Source organism: Schistocerca americana, chromosome 8 (genome assembly GCF_021461395.2).
Source record: "Schistocerca americana isolate TAMUIC-IGC-003095 chromosome 8, iqSchAmer2.1, whole genome shotgun sequence".
NCBI lineage: Eukaryota > Metazoa > Arthropoda > Insecta > Orthoptera > Acrididae > Schistocerca > Schistocerca americana.
Genome location: NC_060126.1, coordinates 181398872 through 181424840, shown reverse-complemented (window position 1 = coordinate 181424840; position 25969 = coordinate 181398872). Strand labels below are relative to the sequence as shown.

At 44.0% G+C, this 25969-nt stretch overlaps 1 protein-coding gene across 1 annotated transcript in view; it reads left to right on the top strand.

Annotated features, from left to right (window-relative positions):
• The window catches only part of LOC124545656 (hemicentin-2-like), a 421092-nt gene that overhangs the window by 260789 nt on the left and 134334 nt on the right, over nt 1–25969 (top strand). The window contains exon 4 of the mRNA XM_047124602.1: nt 1263–1466. Within this exon, the coding sequence (XP_046980558.1) occupies nt 1263–1466 (204 nt within the window). The remainder of the gene's footprint in view (nt 1–1262; nt 1467–25969) is intronic.

Genomic DNA, 25969 nt, shown 5'->3' with positions numbered 1-25969 from the left:
TCTGCTGCCACTAACTTACATATCGTTTTGATGAAAATTCTGGCAAATTAAAACTGTGTGCCGGACCGAGACTCGAACTCGAGACCTTCGCCTTTCGCGGGCAAGTGCTCTACCAACTGAGATACCTAAGCACGACTCATGCCCCGTCCTCACAGCTTCAGCTCAGTTGGTAGAGCACTTGCTCGCGAAAGGCAAATATCCCGAGTTCGAGTCTCGGTCCGGCACACAGTTTTAATCTGCCAGGAAGTTTCATATCAGCGCACACTCCACTGCAGAGTGAAAATCTCATTCTGGAAACATCCCCCAAGCTGTCGCTAAGCCATGTCTCCGCAATATCCTTTCTTTCAGGAGTGCTAGTTCTGCAAAGTTCACAGGAGAGTTTCTGTAAAGTTTGGAAGGTAGGAGACGAGGTACTGGCGGAAGTGAAGCTGTGAGCACGGGGCGTGAGTCGTGCTTGGGTAGCTCAGATGGTAGAGCACTTGCCCGTGAAAGGCAAAGGTCCCGATTACGAGTCTCGGTCTGGCACACAGTTTTAATCTGCCACGAAGTTTCATATCAGTGCAGAGTGAAAATCTCATTTTGGAAATAGAGTTTTGATGTTATTCTATTATATTACAACCAGTTTCAATGTCTCAGTACACAGTCTTCAGGCCTTAATCGACGCCGAAGTGGTGAGCTCCAGTCGTATACACGATCCCATCAGTGGGCAACATCTATGAACCGGCTTCTGCAGAATACTGTAACAGCGATGTTGTGTCTGTAGTTGGTAGTTAAATGTTGCAGACACAAGATCACTGTTACAGTATTCATAGATGTTGTCCACTGATGGGATCGTGTGTACGACTGGAGTTCACCCCCTCTGCGTCGGTTAAGGCCTGAAGATGGTGTACCGAGTCACTGACATTGATTGCAGTATAATAAAAGAATATTAAAATGACGGCACTAGGAGTTTCACTTTATTACGCAAGTGAACGGGTGAAGTCCCACAGACCATCAGTCAAAGGATAGACACACAAAAACGATAGAGAATGACGAGCAGAGCACCTTCTGACGTAGACAGTATGGTGGCTTGCGTGGTGTGTGTGTTGAATATGGGTGCAGAACTATCTAGCTTAGTATGTGGTGGTGAAAATGTTTGTTTAACAAGTTGTATCAGACGGTACGAGGTGGAAAGTTGCTCACTTTAGGTCGTAAAGTGAAATTGCAGGTTATTTTTAGCTCAAGATCAAAGAAGACTGACGGGTGTGTGTTTCGTGTGGCAGGCAAGCCGGAGCCGAGGGTGCGCTGGCTACTGGACGGCGAGGTGCTGGACGAGGAGTGCGAGAAGAACGCGGGTGACGTCATCGAGAACAGGCTGACGTTCCGCGCGGTGGCGCGCGGCGACCTGGGCGCCGCCTTCACCTGCCAGGCGACCAACACGCGGCTGGCTGAGCCGCGAGAGGCCACCATCCGTCTCGATCTGCACCGTGAGTACCGCAAGCCTTCTGTGATGATCTCAAAAGACTGGACGCGGGTTAAAGTCCTGCTGGGAGCTCTGAGGAGAGCAATAACGCACAGCCTCAACCACGAGGTCTTTGAAAAATCCATGGCCAATGAGCAGTCTGGACGTGTCTCATAGAAATTGGGGAGGGCTTGTCTACCAAAGTAGGAGGGCTGAGTCTTTGAAATAATTCGGAAGTCTGTCTGTAAGAGCAACAATACATCACTGCCTACACGATCAGGTCTGTGCATGGGCCATGCCACTAGGCAGTCTGTCACAGAAACAGGGTGAGGTTTGCCCACATAAGTGAGAGGGCTAGATATCGTTGGGAAGAAATTGCTGGAAACTCTGACTATAAGGGGAACAATGCAGCACCGAGCGAGGTGCCTCACTGGTTAGCACCCTGGACTCGCATTCGGGAGGACGACGGTTCAATCCCGCGTCCGGCCATCCTGATTTAGGTTTTCCGTCATTTCCCTAAATCGCTCCAGGCAAATGCCGAGATGGTTCCTTTGAACGGGCACGGCCGACTTCCTTCTCCGTCCTTGCGTAAACCGATGAACCAATGACCTCGCAGTTTGGTCTCTTCCCCCAAACAACCCAACCCAACAACGCAGCACAGCCTCAGATATGAGGTATATACACAGGCTGTACCTTGTAAGTACTCTGAACGTGTCTCACAGCAAGCAGGTTTTCCTTGTCCACCTAAGTAGGACGGTTCACGTTTTTTGGAATGAAGAACACCTAGGAAGTTTGGCTATGAGGTAACCATGCAGTGCTACCCAAACCATCATGTCTGTGCAAGACCACATTCAGTAAACAGTCTGGACATATCTCACAGAAACTAGGTCATCTACATAAGTGGGAGGATCGAATATTTTTGGGAAGAAACTGCTGAGAACTAACTGTGGCTATAATGGAACTTTGCGGCACTGCCTTTACCGTCAGGGAGAGAGGCGTCAGTCCATTCCCTGCTTGACACATCTCATTTTATTACCTAAATTACATTAATCAGTGTTACAGTCATGTTTTTGACCCTAGACTTATAATGGTTGCTAATCACAGTAATGAAGTCAGTGATTGTAAACATCAAGCCATATGAGATAGGAGACGAGGTACTGGCAGAAGTGAAGCTGTGAGGACGGGGCGTGAGTCGTGCTTGGGTAGCTTAGATGGCAGAGCACTTGCCCGCGAAAGGCAAAGGTCCCAAGTTCGAGTATCGGTCCGACACACAGTTTTAATCTCCCAGGAAGTTTCATCAAGCCATATAGAAGACTACTGTTTGCGCCTGCAGGCGTCAGCGCTTCGCATCTGAAAACTGAGAGTAGTGCTGCTAGCTGTCAGGATACCATTATCATCAGCGGATCTTATCATTGAAATCCTTTCTCTGTGAATTTCAATCGCACTCTTGAACCTTTCTTTTATTTCCATCATTGCTTCTTCTGTCTATACACTGACTACTAGATGCGAAAAACTGGATCTCTGTATTACACCATTTTTAATCCGAGCACTTTGTTCTTTGTCTTCAATTCTTATTCACCTCTGTTGGATCTTGTATATACACTACTGGCCATTAAAATTGCAAACACCAAGAAAAAAATGCAGATGATAAACGAGTATTCATTGGACAAATATATTATACTAGAACTGACATGTGATTACATGGGTGCATAGATCCTGAGAAATCAGTACCCAGAACAACCACCTCTGGCCGTAATAACGGCCTTGATGCGCCTGGGCATTGAGTCAAACAGAGCTTGGATGGCGTGTACAGGTTCAGCTGCCCATGTAGCTTCAACACGATACCACTGTTCATCAAGAGTAGTGACTGGCGTATTGTGACGAGCCAGTTGCTCGGCCACCATTGACCAGAGGTTTTCAATTGGTGAGAGATCTGGAGAATGTGATGGCCAGGGCAGCAGTCGAACATTTTCCGTATCCAGAAAAGCCCGTACAGGACCTGCAACATGCGGTCGTGCATTATCCTGCTGAAATGTAGGGTTTCGCAAGGATCGAACGAAGGGTAGAGCCACGGGTCGTAACACATCTGAAATGTAACGTCCACTGTTCAAAGTGCCGTCAATGCGAACAAGAGGTGACCGAGACGTGTAACCAATGGCACCCCATACCATCACGCCGAGTGATACGCCAGTATGGGGATGACGAATACCCGCTTCCAATGTGCGTTCACCGCGATGTCAACAAACACGGATGCGACCACCATGATACTGTAAACAGAACCTGGATTCATCCGAAAAAATGACGTTTTGCCATTCGTGCACCCAGGTTCGTCGTTGAGTACACCATCGCAGGCGCTCCTGTCTGTGATGCAGCGTCAAGGGTAAACGCACCATTGGACTCCGAGCTGATGGCCCATGCTGCTGCAAACGTCGTCGAACTGTTCGTGCAGATGGTTGTTGTCTTGCAAACGTCCCCATCTGTTGACTGAGGGATCGAGACGTGGCTGCACGATCCGTTGCAGCCATGCGAATAAGATGCCTGTCATCACGACAGCTCGTGATACGAGGCCGTTGGGATCCAGCACGGCGTTCCGTATTACCCTCCTGAACCCACCGATTCCATATCCTGCTAACAGTCATTGGATCTCGACCAACGCAAGCAGCAATGTCGCGATACGATAAACCGCAATCTCGATACCCTACAATCCGACCTTTATCAAAGTCGGAAACGTCATGGTACGCATTTCTCCTCCTTACACGAGGCATCACAACAACGTTTGACCAGACAACGCCGGTCATCTGCTGTTTGTGTATGAGAAATCTGTTGGAAACTTTCTTTATGTCAGCACGTTCCAGGTGTCACCACCGGCGCCAAGCTAGTGTGAATGCTTTGGAAAACTAATCATTTGCATATCACAGCATCGTCTTCCTGTCGGTTAAATTTCGCGTGTGTAGCATGTCATCTTCGAGGTGTAGCAATTTTAATGGCCAGTAGTGTAGCACTAAACCTTATTCGTCTATGGGAGACCCTGTTTTTGTTTTCATGAGAATTTTGGACATCATGCAACATTTTTCACCATCGAATACTTTTATTATGCCAACTCGTATGAACGTGTCTTGATTTTCTGAAGTTTTGCTTCCACTGTGGTGCGCAATGTCAGAAGTGCCTCCCAGGTGCCTCTACGTTTCCGATACAAAAAGCGATCGTTTTCTAACATAGTCTCAATTTTTTATCATTCTTCTGTATATTACGGTTGTCTGTAATCAGGATATACACTGACGAGCCAAAACATTGTGACCACATGCTTAATAGCTTGTCTGTCCGTCTCTGGAACGAAATACATCAGTGATTCTGCGTATCATGGATACGACAGTTCGTTGGCAGTTTTGTAGAAGTGTGTGTCATAAGATGAACAGGTCATGTAATTCGCATATATAACAAGCGGCTAACATGCGTACGTGGAGATGGGAGTCCGCTAGCGGCTTGGATAGATTCCATCAGGTTATATCAGGCGAATTTGGACGCCGAGACATTAACGTGAGGTCACTGTAATGCTCGTCGAACCCCTGTAGCACGGTTCTGGCTACGAGACAGGGACAATTATATTGCCGAAACATGAGATCACCGTCGGGGAAGACATCAAGCATGAAGGGATGCTGCCGGTTCGCAGCTGTCAGCGGGCCTTCTATAACTGCCACAGATCCAAGGTAAGCGCAAGGAATATCTCCCACAGCATAATACTCTTACACTAGCCTTTGTCCGTGGCCCGCTGCACGTTTAGAGCCACCGTCCATCTCGATGAGACGCTTGTAAAGACGACCATCGACCTAGTGTACCAAAAATGTGGTTCATTCGAAGAGCTGACATGTTTCCATTGATTGAGGGTCGAATTCCGATGGTCTCGCACCCACTGCAGTCCTAATAGACGATGTCGTTGGGTCAGTATGTGAAGACTTAGGTGTGGTGTGCAGCGGAGCTCCGTGTTGAGCAGTGTACGATGAACGATGTGCTCCGAGACACTTGTGCTGCATCAGCATTGTGCTCTTTCGGCAGAGATGTCACAGATCGCCATCTATCCTTCGTTTCAGAGCAGACAAGCTTCCGTGGACATGCAACCATATAGCGCCTAGTGGTAGTCCTCCGATCCCTTTACGTAGATGCTCACGACAGGAGTACGTCAACAGTCACCAGCTTCGCCGTTTTCGACACACTCGTTCACAAGTCCCGCGTAATAATCTACCCTTTGTTAAAGTCGTTTATCTCATTGCATATCCCCATTTGCACTCATATCTTCGCTATGGTGATCCACCGTCCATGTCTGTTCCGCTTAAATAATTTTCATTTACGAGGTCACGGGCCTTCAATGCCACCAGGCGGCATCGAAGTCGCGGTGGGCAGTGCTCATAATGTATGACTCGTCAAGTCAGTGTGTAAGCTGTTAAACTGAGCCGGCCGCGGTGGTCTCGCGGTTCTAGGCGCGCAGTCCGGAACCGTGCAGGTTCGAATGCTGCCTCGGGCATGGATGTGTGTGATGTCCTTAGGTTAGTTAGGTTTAAGTAGTTCTAAGTTCTAGGGGACTGATGACCACAGCTGTTAAGTCCCATAGTGCTCAGAGCCATTTTTGTTAAACTGATTGTGCGATAGTTCTAACGATTACCTGTCTTTCCATCTTCGGGATTGTGTAGATGATATTTACCCGATTGTCTGATGATGGATCTCAAGTTTCACACCAGTTTGTACAGTCGCTTCGTTGCTACTTCCTCCAGTGATACAGTGATAGTAGAAGAAAGTGCAACAGTACACAAAGACTTTTTTTTTTGTCATCAGTCTACTGACTGGTTTGATGCGGCCCGCCACGAATTCCTTTCCTGTGCTAACCTCTTCATCTCAGAGTAGCACTTGCAACCTACGTTCTCAATTATATTTGCTTGACGTATTCCAATCTCTGTCTTCCTCTACAGATTTTGCCCTCTACAGCTCCCTCTAGTACCATGGAAGTCATTCCCTCATGTCTTAGCAGATGTCCTATCATCCTGTCCCTTCACCTTATCAGTGTTTTCCACATATTCCTTTCCTCTCCGATTCTGCGTAGAACATCCTCATTCCTTACCTTATCAGTCCACCTAATTTTCAACATTCGCCTATAGCACCACATCTCAGATGCTTCAATTCTCTTCTGTTCCGGTTTTCCCACAGTCCATGTTTCACTACCATACAATGCTGTACTCCAGACGTACATCCTCAGAAATTTCTTCCTCAAATTAAGGCCGGTATTTGATATTAGTAGACTTCTCTTGGCCAGAAATACCTTTTTTGCCATAGAGAGTCTGCTTTTGATGTCCTCCTTGCTCCTTCCGTCATTGGTTATTTTACTGCCTGGGTAGCAGAATTCCTTAACTTCATTGACTTCGTGACCATGAATCCTGATGTTAAGTTTCTCGCTGTTCTCATTTCTACTACTTCTCATTACCTTCGTCTCCCTCCGATTTACTCTCAAACCATACTGTGTACTCATTAGACTGTTCATTCCGTTCAGCAGATCATTTAATTCTTCTTCACTTTCACTCAGGATAGCAATGTCATCAGCGAATCGTATCATTGATATCCTTTCACCTTGTATTTTAATTCCACTCCTGAACCTCTCTTTTATTTCCATCATTGCTTCCTCGATGTACAGATTGAATAGTAGGGACGAAAGGCTACAGCCTTGTCTTACACCCTTCTTAATACGAGCACTTCGTTCTTGATCGTCCACTCTTATTATTCCCTCTTGGTTGTTGTCCACATCGTATATGACCCGTCTCTCCCTATAGCTTACCCCTACTTTTTTCAGAATCTCGAACAGCTTGCACCATTTTATATTGTCGAACGCTTTTTCCAGGTCGACAAATCCTATGAAAGTGTCTTGATTTTTCTTTAGCCTTGCTTCCATTATTAGCCGTAACGTCAGAATTGCCTCTCTCGTCCCTTTACTTTTCATAAAGCCAAACTGATCGTCACCTAGCGCATTCACAATTTTCTTTTCCATTCTTCTGTATATTATTCTTGTAAGCAGCTTCGATGCATGAGCTGTTAAGCTGATTGTGCGATAATTCTCGCACTTGTCAGCTCTTGCCGTCTTCGGAATTGTGTGGATGATGCTTTTCCGAAAGTCAGATGGTATGTCGCCAGACTCATATATTCTACACACCAACGTGAATAGTCGTTTTGTTACCACTTCCCCCAATGATTTTAGAAATTCTGATGGAATGTTATCTATCCCTTCTGCCTTATTTGACCGTAAGTCCTCCAAAGCTCTTTTAAATTCCGATTCTAATACGGGATCCCCTATCTCTTCTAAATCGACTCCTGTTTCTTCTTCTATCACATCAGACAAATCTTCATCCTCATAGAGGCTTTCAATGTATTCTTTCCACCTATCAGCTCTCTCCTCTGCATTTAACAGTGGAATTCCCGTCGCACTCTTAATGTTACCACCGTTGCTTTTAATGTCACCAAAGGTTGTTTTGACTTTCCTGTATGCTGAGTCTGTCCTTCCGAGAATCATATCTTTTTCGATGTCTTCACATTTTTCCTGCAGCCATTTCGTCTTAGCTTCCCTGCACTTCCTATTTATTTCATTCCTCAGCGACTTGTATTTCTGTATTCCTGATTTTCCCGGAACATGTTTGTACTTCCTCCTTTCATCAATCAACTGAAGTATTTCTTCTGTTACCCATGGTTTCTTCCCCGATACCTTCTTTGTACCTATGTTTTCCTTCCCAACTTCTGTGATGGCCCTTTTTAGGGATGTCCATTCCTCTTCAACTGTACTGCCTACTGCGCTATTCCTTATTGCTGTATCTATAGCGTTAGAGAACTTCAAACGTATCTCGTCATTCCTTAGTACTTCCGTATCCCACTTCTTTGCGTATTGATTCTTCCTGACTAATGTCTCGAACTTCAGCCTACTCTTCATCACTACTATTTTGTGATCTGAGTCTATATCTGCTCCTGGGTACGCCTTAAAATCCAGTATCTGATTTCGGAATCTCTGTCTGACCATGATGTAATCTAATTGAAATCGTCCCGTATCTCCCGGCCTTTTCCAAATATACCTCCTCGTCTTGTGATTCTTGAACAGGGTATTCACTATTACTAGCTGAAACTTGTTACAGAACTCAATTAGTCTTTCTCCTCATTCATTCCTTGTCCCAAGCCCATATTCTCCTGTAACCTTTTCTTCTACTCCTTCCCCTACAACTGCATTCCAGTCGCCCATGACTATTAGATTTTCGTCCCCCTTTACATACTGCATTACCCTTTCAATATCCACATACACTTTCTCTATCTGTTCATCTTCAGCTTGCGACGTCGGCATGTATGCCTGAACTATCGTTGTCGGTGTTGGTCTGCTGTCGATTCTGATCAGAACAACCCGGTCACAACAACTGTGCATGGGGGCTTAATTATATAAATATGAAATGCAAATTCTTTTTAAATTTTTTTGTAGCTGCTGTATATCCGATTACGAAGTCTCGTAAACGGTTGGCCCTGACTAGTTTTAGTACGCAATCTGACTGCATAGAGTAACAACAAAGAATGAAAGAAAATTTTCGTTAACACAATTAATTAATTAAGTCCCCAGCAACTATAAAACCTACGAAACCAAAACACAAGTGTAATTGTTCTGTGTGTGGGAGTGTGATTCAACGTACACATCTGGCACGGTTCTTCTTCAACAAGACAAGAAATTTTAAATACCATTTATACTGAAGTAATTAAAAAAAATAGAAATACTATCATTGCGCAAGAAAACCAGAATTACACTCTAATACAAGAACACAAGCCAGATGCTTTGTTGACCAAACCTGTAATGACGCATTATTTAAGACACTGAAATAATGAAAAAATATATATTGACGAAAAGCACTCTGATCATTGCAATATCTCCATTGGAACAACATCTGCTGTCTATCCCATCAAACAACTGCATAAAACATGGAACAAGCACTCTCCACTACGACTTCTCGACAAGAACTTTTCACTACGACATCTCAGCAAGCACTGTCTACTACGAGTTCTCGACAAGCACTGCCAGTGGAGGCGGCGGAATAATACTCTTTGGCGCAATCTCTGGCGCTGTGGCTCAGTGTAGCCACCTTTCAACTGTTCACAGTAACACACCCTCTGCCCTACCTTCCTATTCATAACGAATCCTACACCTGTTATACCATTTTCTGCTGCTGTTGATATTACCCGATACTCATCTGACCAGAAATCCTTGTCTTCCTTCCACTTCACTAACCCCTACTATATCTAGATTGAGCCTTTGCATTTCCCTTTTCAGATTTTCTAGTTTCCCTACCACGTTCAAGCTTCTGACATTCCACGCCCCGACTCGTAGAACGTTATCCTTTCGTTGATTATTCAACCTTTTTCTCATGATAACCTCCCCCTTGGCAGTTCCCTCCCGGAGATCCGAATGCGGGACTATTCCGGAATCTTTTGCCAATGGAGAGATCATTATGACACTTCTTCCAATACAGGCCACATGTCCTGTGGATACACGTTACGTGTCTTTAATGCAGTGGTTTCCATTGCCTTCTGCATCCTCATGTCGTTGATCATTGCTGATTCTTCCGCCTTTAGGGGCAATTTCCCACCCCTAGGACAAGAGAGTGCCCTGAAACTCTATCCGCTCCTCCGCCCTCTTTGACAAGGCCGTTGGCATAATGAGGTTGACTTCTTATGCCGGAAGTCTTCGGCCGCTAATGCGGGCAGATAAAGTACGAAATTAAAAAATAGAAATAGAATAAGTAGACAAAGAAATCTGTGGGAGACCTTACGGCAAAAAGTGGTTTTATGCATAATAGTATAGGCAACGAACAGCGCACTGTCGGGGATCCCGCATCGCGAGCTGACTTTTGTTTGCGGAAAAACGTTGACAGTTGTTAGTTTTGAAATGAAAATAACAGTTCAGTATTACGTGCAAATTGTAGTGCAGTAGTTTTAATGCTCTGGTATTAAAGGGAATTACCATATACTGAGTGAATTTATAACGTTTGTAGAATACTGTCGATGTATTTCTGTTTCATTAAATTTCATTTAGCGTGTTACAAATTAAGCCAAGTGTTCCACTGTAGTCCACTTTTATTTCTATCTCATGATGGAGAGGTCTTTTTAGACAGTGGTTTCTCTCGTTACTTGAAGGGAGATGATTGGAGATAGTTCGTCTTTGCAGCTGAGGAGTCATCGTAGACGGCTGCCATGCAAAGGTCCCGGATACGATTTCTGGAACAGCCGTTGAACTTTCCTTGGGGGAAGGATCACATGGTGTCCACTCTCCCTCGTGATGCTAATGGAGGAGCTACTTGAATAAGAAACAGCGGCTCCACTGTCAACAAAATGGCCGGGAGCGAGGTGTGGTAACCACATGCATCCGCATGACACCACTAAACAAAGCATGAGAGTGAGGCAGGTTGGGGGTACCTTGAGCCCTCAGGGCCTGAACGAGGAGCTCGTATAATAACAGCCAACTGTGATGGGCTGTTTGAGTGGGTTATGTCGACAATGTTGTCCAGCGCGACGTGTTCTCGTGTTCACTTTTTTGAAATAATTGTTTTTAAGAAGTCATTATTTACGCTGAAGTAAAATGATACATATGACGAAAAGAAATACGATACAGATTGCTGAATAGTTCAACAATTCTACATGATCTTGGCACTCTTAAATCGGACACGGATAGGTTAGTGGAACTTACGATATGGCACTCGGCTCTGGAAGGAGAAGGAGAGGGGTAAATTAGTAGAAGCAAATAAAGGCTAAGAAATGTAAACAAACTATAGAGATATTGGGTGTAGAGATAAAAGGAGTAGTACCAAGCAGGGAAAGATGGAGGTTAACATAAAAAAGTTAGTAGACTGTAAATTTAAAGAAGAGATAGAGAGTGAGAGAGGGAGAGATAGCTGGCTCATCAGATGCCGCCATACAGAAGCTTTCCGAGAAGAACATAATTAATGTAAGAGTGTTACGTTGTTGTTTTTGTTGTTGTCTTCAAACCGAAGGCAGATCTGACGCAGCTCATCATACGAGCCTCTTCTGTTCAATCATGTTCCTCTGTCTTAACCTGCTTTCTGTAGCAGCGCACTGATCTACCTCTATACATTTTACCTCACGCACCTATCTGAAATACTGAAGTGACGATTCCCTGATATAGCTGGATGTATCCACTCAACCGATCCTTTGTTTTAATCAATCTGTGCGATAAACTTCTTTTCGCCCCAATCCGGTGCCATACCTCCTCATTAGTTAGCCAGTCCTCCCATCAAATCTTCAGTATCACGGCTGCGAAACCTGTAATCGTCTTCTTCCAAGGAATAGGTATTCTAGTCGCTTGTTCCGGTCTCTATCATTCATTCGTTGTTCTATTACGTCGTCGACTAAGTTCTCTTTTTCCAATCGAGAGATAATTCATTATCCTCTTTGGAAGCCTATTTTCTGCAATGCTATCAACATGATCCTTCTTCCAAATGGTTCAAATAGTTCTGAGCACTATGAGCCTTAACATCTGAAGTCATCAGTCCCCTAGAATGTAGAACTACTTCAATCTAACTAACCTAAGGACATTACACACATCCACGCCCGATGCAGGATTCGAATCTGCGACCGTAGCGGTCGCGCGGTTCAAGACTGAAACGCCTAGAACCGCTCGGCCACACCGGCTGGCGATCCTTCTTCCATTGAATTCTATTCTTTTCTATGTTATCATTAACTGGAAAGATTTTTAAATGTGATGTTATTGTTTCTTTCCTTATTTGACCATTTATTGCATTCCCTGACATATTTCATGAACTTCATTTCTGCTGCTGGCGTATATGATTCTTCGTTTTTTCTTATTTTCCACGATTCGGAACCGTATATAAGAATAGATAGAGCAATTACTTTACAGAATTTTATTGGTGACATTTTCTTGTTTTGAATTCCAAGGTTTTTCCAACTGTTTTGCAGATAGCTTGATTGTTATTAACCTTCTTCTCAATATCTTTGCCATAATTAAAACTAATACCATATCCTCGATAATTTAATGGGGATACTTGTTTAAAGATTCTCTCGTTTATTATTATTTGAGGTCTGACAGGAATCTTTCTTTCGAAAGCTATTATCTACGTCTCTCTTGCGGATATACACTCCTGGAAATGGAAAAAAGAACACATTGACACCGGTGTGTCAGACCCACCATACTTGCTCCGGACACTGCGAGAGGGCTGTACAAGCAATGATCACACGCACGGCACAGCGGACACACCAGGAACCGCGGTGTTGGCCGTCGAATGGCGCTAGCTGCGCAGCATTTGTGCACCGCCACCGTCAGTGTCAGCCAGTTTGCCGTGGCATACGGAGCTCCATCGCAGTCTTTAACACTGGTATCATGCCGCGACAGCGTGGACGTGAACCGTATGTGCAGTTGACGGACTTTGAGCGAGGGCGTATAGTGGGCATGCGGGAGGCCGGGTGGACGTACCGTCGAATTGCTCAACACGTGGGGCGTGAGGTCTCCACAGTACATCGATGTTGTCGCCAGTGGTCGGCGTAAGGTGCACGTGCCCGTCGACCAGGGACCGGACCGCAGCGACGCACGGATGCACGCCAAGACTAGTAGGATCCTACGCAGTGCCGTAGGTGACCGCACCGCCACTTCCCAGCAAATTAGGGACACTGTTGCTCCTGGGGTATCGGCGAGGACCATTCGCAACCGTCTCCATGAAGCTGGGCTACGGTCCAGCACACCGTTAGGCCGTCTTCCGCTCACGCCCCAACATCGTGCAGCCCGCCTCCAGTGGTGTCGCGACAGGCGTGTATGGAGGGACGAATGGAGACGTGTCGTCTTCAGCGATGAGAGTCGCTTCTGCCTTGGTGCTAATGATGGTCGTATGCGTGTTTGGCGCCGTGCAGGTGAGCGCCACAATCAGGACTGCATACGACCGAGGCACACAGGGCCAACACCCGGCATCATGGTGTGGGGAGCGATCTCCTACACTGGCTGTACACCACTGGTGATCGTCGAGGGGAGTGATCGTCGAGGGGACACTGAATAGTGCACGGTACATCCAAACCGTCATCGAACCCATCGTTCTACCATTCCTAGACCAGCAATGGAACTTGCTGTTCCAACAGGACAATGCACGTCCGCATGTATCCCGTGCCACCCAACGTGCTCTAGAAGGTGTAAGTCAACTACCCTGGCCAGCAAGATCTCTGGATCTTTCCCCCATTGAGCATATTTGGGACTGGATGAAGCGTCGTCTCACGCGGTCTGCACGTCCAGCACGAACGCTGGTCCAACTGAGGCGCCAGGTGGAAATGGCATGGCAAGTCGTTCCACAGGACTACATCCAGCATCTCTACGATCGTCTCCATGGGAGAATAGCAGCCTGCATTGCTGCGAAAGGTGGATATACACTGTACTAGTGCCGACATTGTGCATGCTCTGTTGCCTGTGTCTATGTGCCTGTGGTTCTGTCAGTGTGATCATGTGATGTATCTGACCCCAGGAATGTGTCAATAAAGTTTCCCCTTCCTGGGACAATGAATTCACGGTGTTCTTATTTCAATTTCCAGGAGTGTAGTTAAGTTGTAACACATCGCGTTTCAGATCAAACTATATATACTGCTCTTGTAGTGTGCCAGTGAAAATAAATTGATTATACATTTTCTGTATTTTTCCTGTCTCCACCACAGATAATTCTAAAACCGACGACTACGAAGTTTGTGACAGGCTCTTTGCCGCGACAGACGGCACCTTGTGAGTTCAGTTCCAAAGAGAATGGCAGTTACGTAAATTCCCCCGGTGTTAGGAGGCCCGTGGGAGAAACTTTTCTGGCGTCAGCTGTCTCACGTTAAACTGCCTTCACTGCTGACGTGACGTGGCGAATGTAAGGTGGACCTGCTGCCTCGACATCTGCTGTGATGAGCAAAGTAGTCTCGCGGGCGCAACGCTCCAAACATTTCGGCGTAGGCGTAAAGAGCTGGCGTGACAATTAAACGACTGCAGCCGTCGACGAAAGTCACGGCACGCGACTGGAGTGAGGCAGCGTCGGGCTCTGGCGTGACGCAGTTTGAGGCTTGTTGAGGATCAGCCTTAGCCGCGTCGCCTGGTGGTGTTAGGAAGACGGCGAGACCCGCAGGCAGTGATGGACTGGGCTGCGGCACGGAACCAAGCTGGGCCCGCAAACACACACTCGAGTTTTGCCTCAGGAGATCACAACACGTTCCGTTAAAATTTTTTCTGTAACCACGTCTGTGGGTGCTCCATCCGGCTATACTATCGTGACCGCCCGCACATGTGCTGTACTTTCGCAGTAGTTTTCTTCTGCAACATTTCCGCTGCTGCCAAGAGCGAATCCCGAACGATATTTCTCGGCGCCATTTTGTGATGGCTCTCTTAACCGGCGTACTACGGTACTGTGGCGCGGATATTTTAATGTACACAAGCACTGCGGACGTGTATCTACAAAGAAACGCAAAATTAATTACGTAAATTCAGTTTCCCGTAGTAATAAGTAATAGTACATGACTGCCCCTTGCTTACAGGGTGTTTCAAACTCTTTGCGTAAGATGTGACTTCATGAGGAACAATTTTGTTAAAGAAGAAAGCTTCGCTGACACTTCCCAGCGACACCAGAGTCCAAATTAATTTGTTAAGCCCCTCACAGGCGGTACGTCGCAGGCACTCGTCAGCGGGCGTATACCCCATGTGTAGCCTATAACAATACTGAAGTTCCTGTTTCTCATCTAAAATGTATTTCTCCAATTTTCTTGCCGGAAATCACACTTTCGGTTTACTGATGTAGCTATCTAGCAGCACACATGGTTAGTAGAGCCTGCCACTTCAGTGAAATTTCGTCGTCCTGAAACAGGGAATATGGATAGAATGCCTAGCGTGTCCGAGAACCGTCAGCGTGCATTTTGTTTCTGACGCAAGTTGTTCCTCATGGCGTGGTCATGAACCTTAGCTGATTGATTGACCTTGAACCACCCTGTGGACACGCTTCCCGTGTCCGAGCGGTTCTAGGCGCTACAGTCTGGAACCGTGCGACCGCTACAGTCGCAGGTTCGAATCCTGCCTCGGGCATGGATGTGTGTGATGTCCTTAGGTTAGTTAGGTTTAAGTAGTTCTAACTTCTAGGGGACTGATGACCTCAGCAGTTAAGCAGTTAAGTTCCATAGTGCTCAGAGCCATTTGAACCATTTGACACACTTCCCGACTGACTCAAATTCTCAAGTGCTGCTTGCCACAGATGTTGTGACCGCATTGCTCTTCCACTTTGCTCGCATCCACACAGTATTCCCGCAAATGGACAAACACATCCACACTGAAATAGTGGTATTGCCTGTCGTGACTTATTTAACAGATGCATACCATCGTTTGTCCCCTTTTGTAGGAGTGCAGTGAGGCTGCGATCAAAGGGGAACATGGATGGGGTCACAACATCGGTGATGAGCAGCAAGTGGAGATTCGAGTCAGACAGAAAGCGTGTCAAGATGGCCGAGGTGGTCAAGACGACCATTCACGAGAAGTGGAATATCCTGCTCTGAGTCCCGGTCTGGTCACAAATTTTCAAGTGCCGCTGTTGAATTATTTCAGCGGCCAAAGCAGGCAGGTATTACAAATTTCCCTTTACCTACTGATATCTGGGATACTTAATGCGATTGTTCGTGTCTCTTCCTTCAAACATTTCTGAAAGAACAGACACCGTACATATATAATAGTAATGATATGCCTCGGTGGACAATACATCTACTTCAGTGTGGGTGCATAGCGTCGTTCGTCTGCTCGCAGCAATACTGTGAGGCTGCGAGCAAAGGGCAAAATGAATGGATGCACAAAATCAGTAGTGAGCAGAACTTTGCAGTTTGAGTTGGACGGGCAGCGTGTACGGATGGACAAGACGGTACAAGTGACTGTACGCGAGGAGTGGAGTATCCGGATTCGAGTACCAGTCTGGTAACAAATATTCTAGTGGAGGAGTTGAATGATTCGACATGCAAATTAACTAAATGAACTTATTTGATTCAGCTTATAACTATCCTCGTCAGACGAACAAAGTTTTCGCATTGCACGATCACTATATATCTCTCAATTCAGAAGAATCTCTCTGAATTCTAAAAGGCGATATCGGTAACCCTCTAGTAGTCAATGATGTAATCTTAACCGATACACTTACAAACCTAAACGTTGAATTAGACAACGCAAGTATCTATGGGACATATCTAACTCATCACAGGTTCTCCATTTTGATTTATCTGGGCTTTGGATAATAGCCTATGCAACTACCATTTCACCACTCGTTGGCGCATTACAGACACAGTTCGATCACTCTGTAACGCGACCTATAAATCTATAGCCTACTAGATGGAGGCGTATGACATTTTTCTGCTAATTTCTGTCGAACCTGTTCAGCATTCTCTTTCTTCCAGTATTGTTTAATAAGGCCGTTCCGTTTCTCGTTGTCTAAATTGCCAGCCACGTTAATCGATATATCTAAAAAAAGTAGAAAAGCGATCTTACACTAGAAACAAATAGCATACTTGTTGCATACGTACATATTCACCTCCAAGTATACTCCTGAGTGTACTATTCTGTCTACGTGTGGTTGTTGAGGTTGTTAACATATTGCTGATTCAATTGTGCGCATTTTTATCGCTGCTGGGTTTCTGGTTAAGCTACACTCCAACTATAATCACTGATAAAGCATGAATTAGATACCGTGTAGAAATTGCACGAGTAGTTTGAAAATTCATAAATCTTTCGTTGTTGTAAGATGTATGAAATACTCTATTCTAAGTGGACATACAAAAACAAAATAATTAATGGCTATTACTTCTCTAAATTAACAGTCGTGGATTTACATCCATTTATTTTGTGCTAATGCTTTCTAAGACATTACTGGACCAAAATCGTTGTATACAATCTACACTACTGGCCATTCAAATTTCTATACCACGAAGATGACGTGCTACAGACGCGAAATTTAACCGACAGGAAGAAGATGCTGTGATATGCAAATGATTAGCATTTCAGAGCATTCACACAAGGTTGGCGCCGGTGGCGACGCCTACAACGTGCTGACATTTGGAAGGTTTCCAGCCGATTTCTCATACACAAACAGCAGTTAACCGGCGTTACTGGTGCAATGTTGTTGTGATGCCTCGTGTAAGGGGGAGAAATGCGTACCATCGCGTTTCCGTCTTTGATAAAGGACGGATTGTAGCCTATCGCGATTGCGGTTTATCGTATCGCGAAATTGTTGCTCGCGAGATCCAATGACTCTTAGCAGAATATATAATCGGTTGATTCAGGAGGGTAATATGAATCGTCGTGCTGGATCACAACGGCCTTGTATCACTAGCAGTCGAGATGGCAGGCATCTTATCCGCATGGCTGTGACGGATCGTGCAGCCACGTCTCGATCCTTGAGTCAACAGATGGGGACGTTTGCAAAGCAACAACCATCTGCACGAACAGTTCGATGATGTTTGCAGCAGCATGGACTATCAGCTCGGAGGCCATGGCTGCGGTTACCCTTGAAGCTGCATCACAGACAGGAGCGCCTGCGATGATGCACTCAATGACGAACCTGGGTGCACGAATGGCAAAACGTCATTTTTTCGGATGAATCCAGGTTCTGTTTACAGCATCATGATGGTCGCATCCGTGTTTGGCGACATCGCGGTGAACGCACATTGGAAGCGTGTATTCGTCATCGCCATACTGGTGTATCACGCGGAGTGATGGTATGGGGTGCCATTGGTTACACGTCTCGGTCACCTCTTGTTCGCATTGACGGCACTTTGAACAGTGGACGTTACATTTGAGGTGTGGTACGACCCCGTGTGTCTACCCTTCATTCGATCCCTGTGAAACCCTACATTTCAGCAGGATAATGCAGGTCCTGTACGGGCCTTTCTGGACACAGAAAATGTTCGACTGCTGCCCTGGCCATCACATTCTCCAGATCTCTCACCAATTGAAAACGTCTGGTCAAGGGTGGCCGAGCAACTGGCTCGTCACAGTACGCCAGTCACTACTCTTGATGAACTGTGGCATCGTGTTGAAACTGCATGGGCCGCTGTACACGCCATCCAAGCTCTGTTTGACTCAATGCCCAGGCGTATCAAGGCCGTTATTAGGGCCAGAGGTGGTTGTTTTGGGTACTGATTTCACAGGATCTATGCACCCAAATTGCGTGAAAATGTAATCACATGTCAGTTCTGGTATAATATATTTGGCCAATGAATACCCATTGATCATCTGCATGTCTTCTTGGTGTATCAATTTTAATGGCCAGTAGAAACTTTCCTCTTCGTGAGATAATCCAAGAAGGGAATGCTTCCAAGACTCGATAAAATAAAAACTGAGGCCGGAATAAGTTTTTAATCATTTAATGATTTCACTTTCAGTCCGTACAAGATCGCAAATATAGAGATTGGAAGCAGTCAATTTATTCCTATTTCCTGCAGTGACAATCATCCCCTTGTACGTAATCTAGAAGCAAACGGATGTCGCATTCCTGCTTGAGCTGGTGACATAGAAACTGGGTTATGCAAGTGATGGCCTGATAACGAATTTAAACAGTGAACGAATGTATCTAATGAGGGCTGATAAGCAAGATGTATGACACTCTGGTTTTTTACTTCACTGTTTACTTATAGCGCTTTCAAACTAACGAACAAGAACATTAAGCAGTGGAAAATCCAAGATGGAGAATAATAACAGTGTTATGAGAGTTGCAGACAGGGACAACAAAAAGACAGCAAAAAAAGTAAGCTCTCGGCCAAAACTCCTTCTTCTGAAGCAGACAACACACACACACACACACACACACACACACACACACACGCACGCACACACACACACACATATTCGCGCAAGCACAGCTCTGCACACACGTGATCACTGTCTCTTGATGCCGAGGCCAGGCTGTGAAGGAAGTATATGCATCTGTTGTCTACTTCAGAAAAAGGAGTTTTGGCCGAAAGCTTGGTTGTTTAGCGGTCTTTTTGTTGCGCTTTTCTGCGATTCAGCATGTCTACTATAGAATGGAAACATGAACTGGTTCAAAATATATCTGTCCTAAAAATACAAGCAAGATACGTTTAAGTGGGATAAATATGCATACAAAAAACATTCACGTTCACTGCTTAATGTACGAGGGAAGAGAATTCGACGATCGCTCTCTCTTTCCATTGGCCTCATTGGGCAATGACTAACAGTTTCGCATCAAGCGAAAATGGTCTACCCCCTATGTTTCTACGAACCTTTGTCTTAACTAGTATATCACATTGTTCGCAAAAAATAACTTAAAAAAAGGAGCAGATCAAGGAGATAAATGAAGTAGAAACCTCAAATTTTGTGAATTGTTCCTTTTTCTTGTCGTCATGACTGTACGTAATATACAATCCGTAAACAATATCCCCACGTCTCTTACAGCGATGAACAGACAGGAAGGACTTGGATGTGCTAAATGCTATCGAATTTATGCTACTATGTTTTCCTGTTACCACACAGCGTTTTCAAACTGACCAGTAAAAGCAGTACGTATTTCAAAATATACCTGGGATAATGAAAAAATATGCTACGATCCGTGAACTTTGATCGGTAAGTCCAAACAATCCACCCGAAATAAACGACATTCCCTCAGAATTAGTAAGATTGAAGCATCTTCAGACTACAAGAATGTAATTTTTCCAAAACCAAAGATGGCTGGTATTGACAGGTGCGAGCATTACCGAAACACGAATTTAATAAGTTATTATTGCAAAATACTGAAACTAATTATCTATAAACGAACTGAAAGACTGGTGAAACTGATTTCGCGATAGATCAGTTTGGTTTCCAGAGAAATGAAGAAACATGTCAAACAAACGGTTTTTGAAGCTCTTGGCAGTATTACATTCTTTGGAATTCTAAAGTTGTCAGGAAGAAAATACAGACAGCGAAAGGTTGTCTTCAGATTACGCAGAAACCAGTGTGTAGTTGTAACATGTGAAGGACATCAAATGGAGGTAGTAATTAAGAAAGGTATCTGATAGGGTTTAATTCTATTGTATTACATAACGTATTTATAGTGAGAATAACACCAGTTCCACTGTAATGCAATCTAAGACAAAAAACATAGAAAGACAATGCACCACGAAGAAGTTATTCGAATTAGACGAAAACTCGTATATATGGTTTACAGGTGTAGACAAACAAATGATTGCAATTACAGCAGAAGTGGGTGATTTATTCAAGAGAAAGAGCCTCAACAACTGAGCAAATCAAGAAGGTGTTTGTCTACCTCTGACCCTTATGGGAGCAGTTACTCGACTTGGTATTGATTGAGAGAGTTCTCCTGAGGATACCATGCCAAATTCCATCTGAATGGCGTTTTACATGGTCAAAATCCCGAGCTAGTTGGAGGTTCTGCCCATAATGCTGCAAACGTTATCAGTTGGGGTGAGATCCGGCGACTCTCCTAGCCAAAGTACTGTTTGATAAGCATGAAGATACTCTTGCCGTGTGCCGTCGGGCATTATCTTGCTGAAATGTAAGCCCAGGATGGCTCGCCAAGAAGGAATACAAAATGAGGGATAGAATATCGTCGACGTACTGCTGTGCTGTGAGGATGACGCGGTTGACGACCAAACGGGTCCTCGTATGAAATGAAATGGCACTAGAGACCGTCGTTCCTGGTTGTCGAGCTGTATGGCGGGCGACAATCAGGTCACTATCCAGGGCGTCACCCGAAAGTCTTCGACCTGGAATCCCATTGGCTGGAGTATAACTGTCTTCACTGATGAGCTCCGCTCCGAATTGAGGCCCGGTGATGAGCGACGGCGTGGATGGAGACCCACCGGACAGCGATTGGATACCATCCTCACTGTCTTGGTTAGCAAGGTCGCCGAATCCCTGCCCAATTGAGAATGTTTTGAGCCTTATGGGCAGGGCAGTCTAACCATCTCGGTACTTTGAAGATCTAACTAGCCAACAGGACAGAATCTGGCCCATTATGCCTTAGGATAACATCCAATAACTCTATCAATGCGAACCCGAATAAATGCTTGCATAAATACCAGAGGTGGGCCAACATGTTGTCAACGTGCTCAGTTTATGAAGTTCTTTCTGTTGAATAACTCATCCATTTCTTTGTCCGTTTGTAAATGCACGTAACATCTACCGATTTTTGTTCTATTCTGATAACTCCTTCGTGGTATGTAGCTCTTTGTTTTTGTTCTATTAGGAGAGTATGTATACTTCAAACGCGGTTGTATCTTCTCCACGTATATTACAACTGAGAAACATTTTGACTGATAGAACTGAAAATTATGCGTTAGTACGTGCCGAGGCCCTTTATTAATACAACAGGGTTTCCATGCTCCAGTAGAAAAGCTTGAGAATTGTAATATAAAGGAACAGCATAAATCTTGTTTTTAGTATATATGACGATGAAACTGATAGGGTTTCCTTAGGACGAGTTACTGTGTTTGCAAATATGGTATGTCATACAACCTTTGTTTTATTAAATATTTGACAAACCATTTTTCTTTTTCGTAACATATTTAATCTATAAAAGGTATGAAAAATTGGTAATCTGGAAATAATAAACAGTGACTAACGGTCTGCAAAGAACTGTATTTCTCTTTTTAAGTTGCATTAATGATTAGCTAAATTAGTAGATTACTTTACCTCGACTCTGTTGTATGTACCGAAACCAGTCACAATGTTTCATACCGTTGCTATTATGACTTAATTTGTGTGCAACGCGTTTCGAAACACTAGTGACCATCAGTAAATAATAACACCAAAAAGTTACTATGTATAAAATGCTACGTGAACGGCAATTTTAGATTACATTGTGAAAATAACAAATCGGATGTTATTGGTGCTAAAATAATGCTTCAGAAATGAGATCCGCAGAAACAAGTGGATGTACATACAGTAAGTCACATTACTCGACAGCACGTTTTTTGTCAAAAAGTGCACCATATATCTTTTCGATTTTTATAGCATGTGCTTTAGACCTACTAAATGCCGTGACAAATCAAGAAATTAATGGCATTAGTAGCTTAAGAGATGTATAAGTGATCGGCAATCCTTGATGCCTGATGATGAGCTCTAGTGGGTCGGGTTGCTTCGCGAATAAATTAACATCATAAGAATAACAATCTTAAACATAATCAATGAAAGTCAGCAAATCTTTGTAGAAGATTAAGGTCATGACGAACTTAGACACAACTTTTTTTCTGTCTATATCATCCTTTATTTCGTGTAATATGAGTTCCAGCAGACTATTATCAGTAGATGGATCAGATCGACAACTTAAAAAAACGATACAACGTATTATTGAAAATTGTAAATGATTTTTGTTTTGTTTTAATCATCAGTACGCTGGCTGATTTGGTACGGTCTCCCACGAACACCTCTCCTGTGCCCACCTCTTCAGAGTAGCACTTGCAACAACCGTTTGTTGTATGTTTTCCTTTCTCTGCCTTCCTCTACAGTTTTTATCCTCTTTCAGCTCTTTCTGATAGCACTGAATTTATTCCCTGATGTCTTAATGCATGTACTATTATCTTGTCCCGTTCCTTCTCAGTGATTTCCATACAGTGTGGTTCGGCTGTCGCTAGATTCTATGCAGCCCACAACACCAAATACCATCCACGAGATTTTTCGTATTCTCTCGCTCGCTACGCGCTAACCATTAGCATTTCAGACAAAATTGAACGCAACCTCTTTACAACAAACTTATTGTAATTTAATTTCGTACTGAGATATATTTTCGCTAGAGGCCATAGTTTTCGTATTACTCAAGAAAAACATTGAGGTGACCTTCAAACGAGAGTTTCTTGAACAACTCGAAAACCGTGGCATCCATCGAAGGCCTATTCCAGTTTAAAAATCAAATACGTTACAGTTCCTGCAATAAGGTTCTGTTCATTTTTCTCTGTAGAACTAATAGTTTGCATGTAGCGAGTGAGAGAATGTGAAAATCTCATGTGTGGTGTTTCAAAACGTTGCGATTTGCGCAATGTCCAGTTGTTCGACAGCTGAATCACCCTTTATGTTCCTTTCTTTGCTGGTACAATGCCCAGCTGTAGTAGCTGCTGTATCACCCTTTACGTTTCTTTCTTTTTGATTCTATGGAGAACCTCCTCACTCGTTATCTTGCGAGTCCACATAATTTTCCACACACTTCTGTAGGACCACATCTCAGATGCGTCGGATTTTTTCTCTTCCTGTTTCCCTGCAGTCCATGATTCACTACCATACTTTGCTCCCGTTGTACGTTCTCAGATATTTCTTCCTCAAATTACGGCCTATGTTTTATAATAGTGGGTTACTCTTTGCCAGGAATGCCCTTTTTGCATCTGCTAGTCTGTTTTTTGTCCCCCCCTTGCTTTGTCTGTAATGGGTTATTTTGCTTCCAAAGCAGTTGAATTCTTTAACTCCGTCTATTTCATAATCACCAATTGTGATGTTAAGTTTCTCTCTATTTTCATATCTACTACTCCTCAACTCATTCGTCTTTCTTTGGTTTATTGTCGATCCATAATCTGTACTGACCAGATCTTTCAATCCATTCAATATATTGTGTAATTCTTCTTCACTTTCACTGGGGATAACAGTGTCATGAGCGAATCTTATGTCCTTTAACCATCAATTTTAGTTCCATCCTTGACCCTTTCTTTTATGTCCATGATTGCTTCTTCTATGTATAGGCTGAACAGTAGGGATGAAAACTGCATCCCAATCGGATACCCTTTTTAATCCGAGCACTTTAATTCTGGTCTCCTAATCCTATTGCTCCTTGTTGGTCGCTGCACTGATTCTTGGTTCTTGTACATGTTGTGCATTATCGGTCTTTCCCTGTAGCATTCTCATATTTTTCTCAGAATTCCGAACATCTTGCACCATTTTATATTGTCGACATTTTTCGCAGGTCGACAAATCCTACGAACGTCTCTTCATTGATCTTAACTCTTGTTTCCACTATCAAGCCCAATGTTAGGATTGTCTATCTGGTGCCTTTACTTCTCACAAAGCGAAATGGGTCGTCATCTAACATCTTCAATTATCTTTTCCATTGTTCTGTATTTTATTTGTGTCAGCAACTAAAATGCATGGGCTGTTAATCTCATTTCGTGGTAGTTACCACACTTATCAGCTCTTGCTATCTCCGGAATTGTGTCAATAATGTTTTCTCAGTAGTATGAAGCGATGTCGCCAGTCTCATAGATTCTCCACGCCAATGATTTTACAAATTATGATGGAGTGTTACCCATCCTTTCCGTCTTATTTGACCATAAGTCACTGAAACATCTTTTAAATTCTTGCTATAACTCTGGATATCCTATCTATTACTTAACGACTTCAATTTATTCTCCTGTTATGTGATCATACAATACCTCACCCTCGTAAAAGCCTTCATGTGCTCTTTGCACCTGTCCGCTCTATTCTCTGCGTTTAACGATGGAATTTTCATTGTACCCTTAATTTCGGCCGGCCGCTGTGGCCGAGTGGTTCTAGGTGCTTTAGTCCGGAACCGCGATGCTGCTACGGTCGCAGGTTCGAATCCTGCCTCGGGTATGTATGTGTGTGATGTACTTAGATTAGTTAGGTTTAAGTTGTTCTATGTTTAGGGGACTGATGACCTCAGAAGTTAAGACGATAGTGCTTAGAGCCACTTTTTTTGCTGTTTATTTATATCCATTCCTCTTTAAATGAAGTGGCTACTGTGTTATTCCTTATCGCAGTACCCACATTCACAGCTTCAAACGCTTCTCATCCTTCCTCAGTATTTCAGTATTCCACTTCTTCCCACTCTGATTCTTCCGGACCAGTCTCTTAAATTGCAGTTTACTCTTCATCTTACTAAATTGCGATCTGAGCTTATATATGCTCCTGCATAGGACTTATAAGGCAGTATCAGACTTCGGAATTTGTGTGTAATCATGATGTAATTCTGTTAGAATCTTCCCGTGTCTCCGATACTTCTTCACGTACAGGTCCTACTCTTTCGATTCTTAAACAATGTATTCGCTATTTCCAGCTGACATTTCTTTCAGAACTCAATAAGTCTTTCTCCTCTCTCGTTCTTCCCGTCAACCTCATGCACTTCCGTAATCCTTTCTTCCATTCCGTATCAAACATCCGCATTTCAGTCCCCATGGTTATTAGTTTTGCATTTCCCTTTACTTGCTGAATTACCTCTTCAAAATCCTCATATATTTTACCTATCTCTTCATCTACTGCTTGCGACGTGGCATGTGTACTTGAACTATTGGTGTTGGTTTGCTGTCGATTCAAATGAGAGCAACCAGATCACAGAACTGTTCACAGTAATTACCTTCCTTTTCATAACGAATCCTACTCCCGTTATGCTATTTTCTGCTGCCGTTGATATTACACTATACTTATCTGACAAGAAATCTGGGTCCCCATTCTTTTACTTCCCTGACTCCCACAATATCTACTTGGCATTTCCCTTGACAGATTTTATTTCT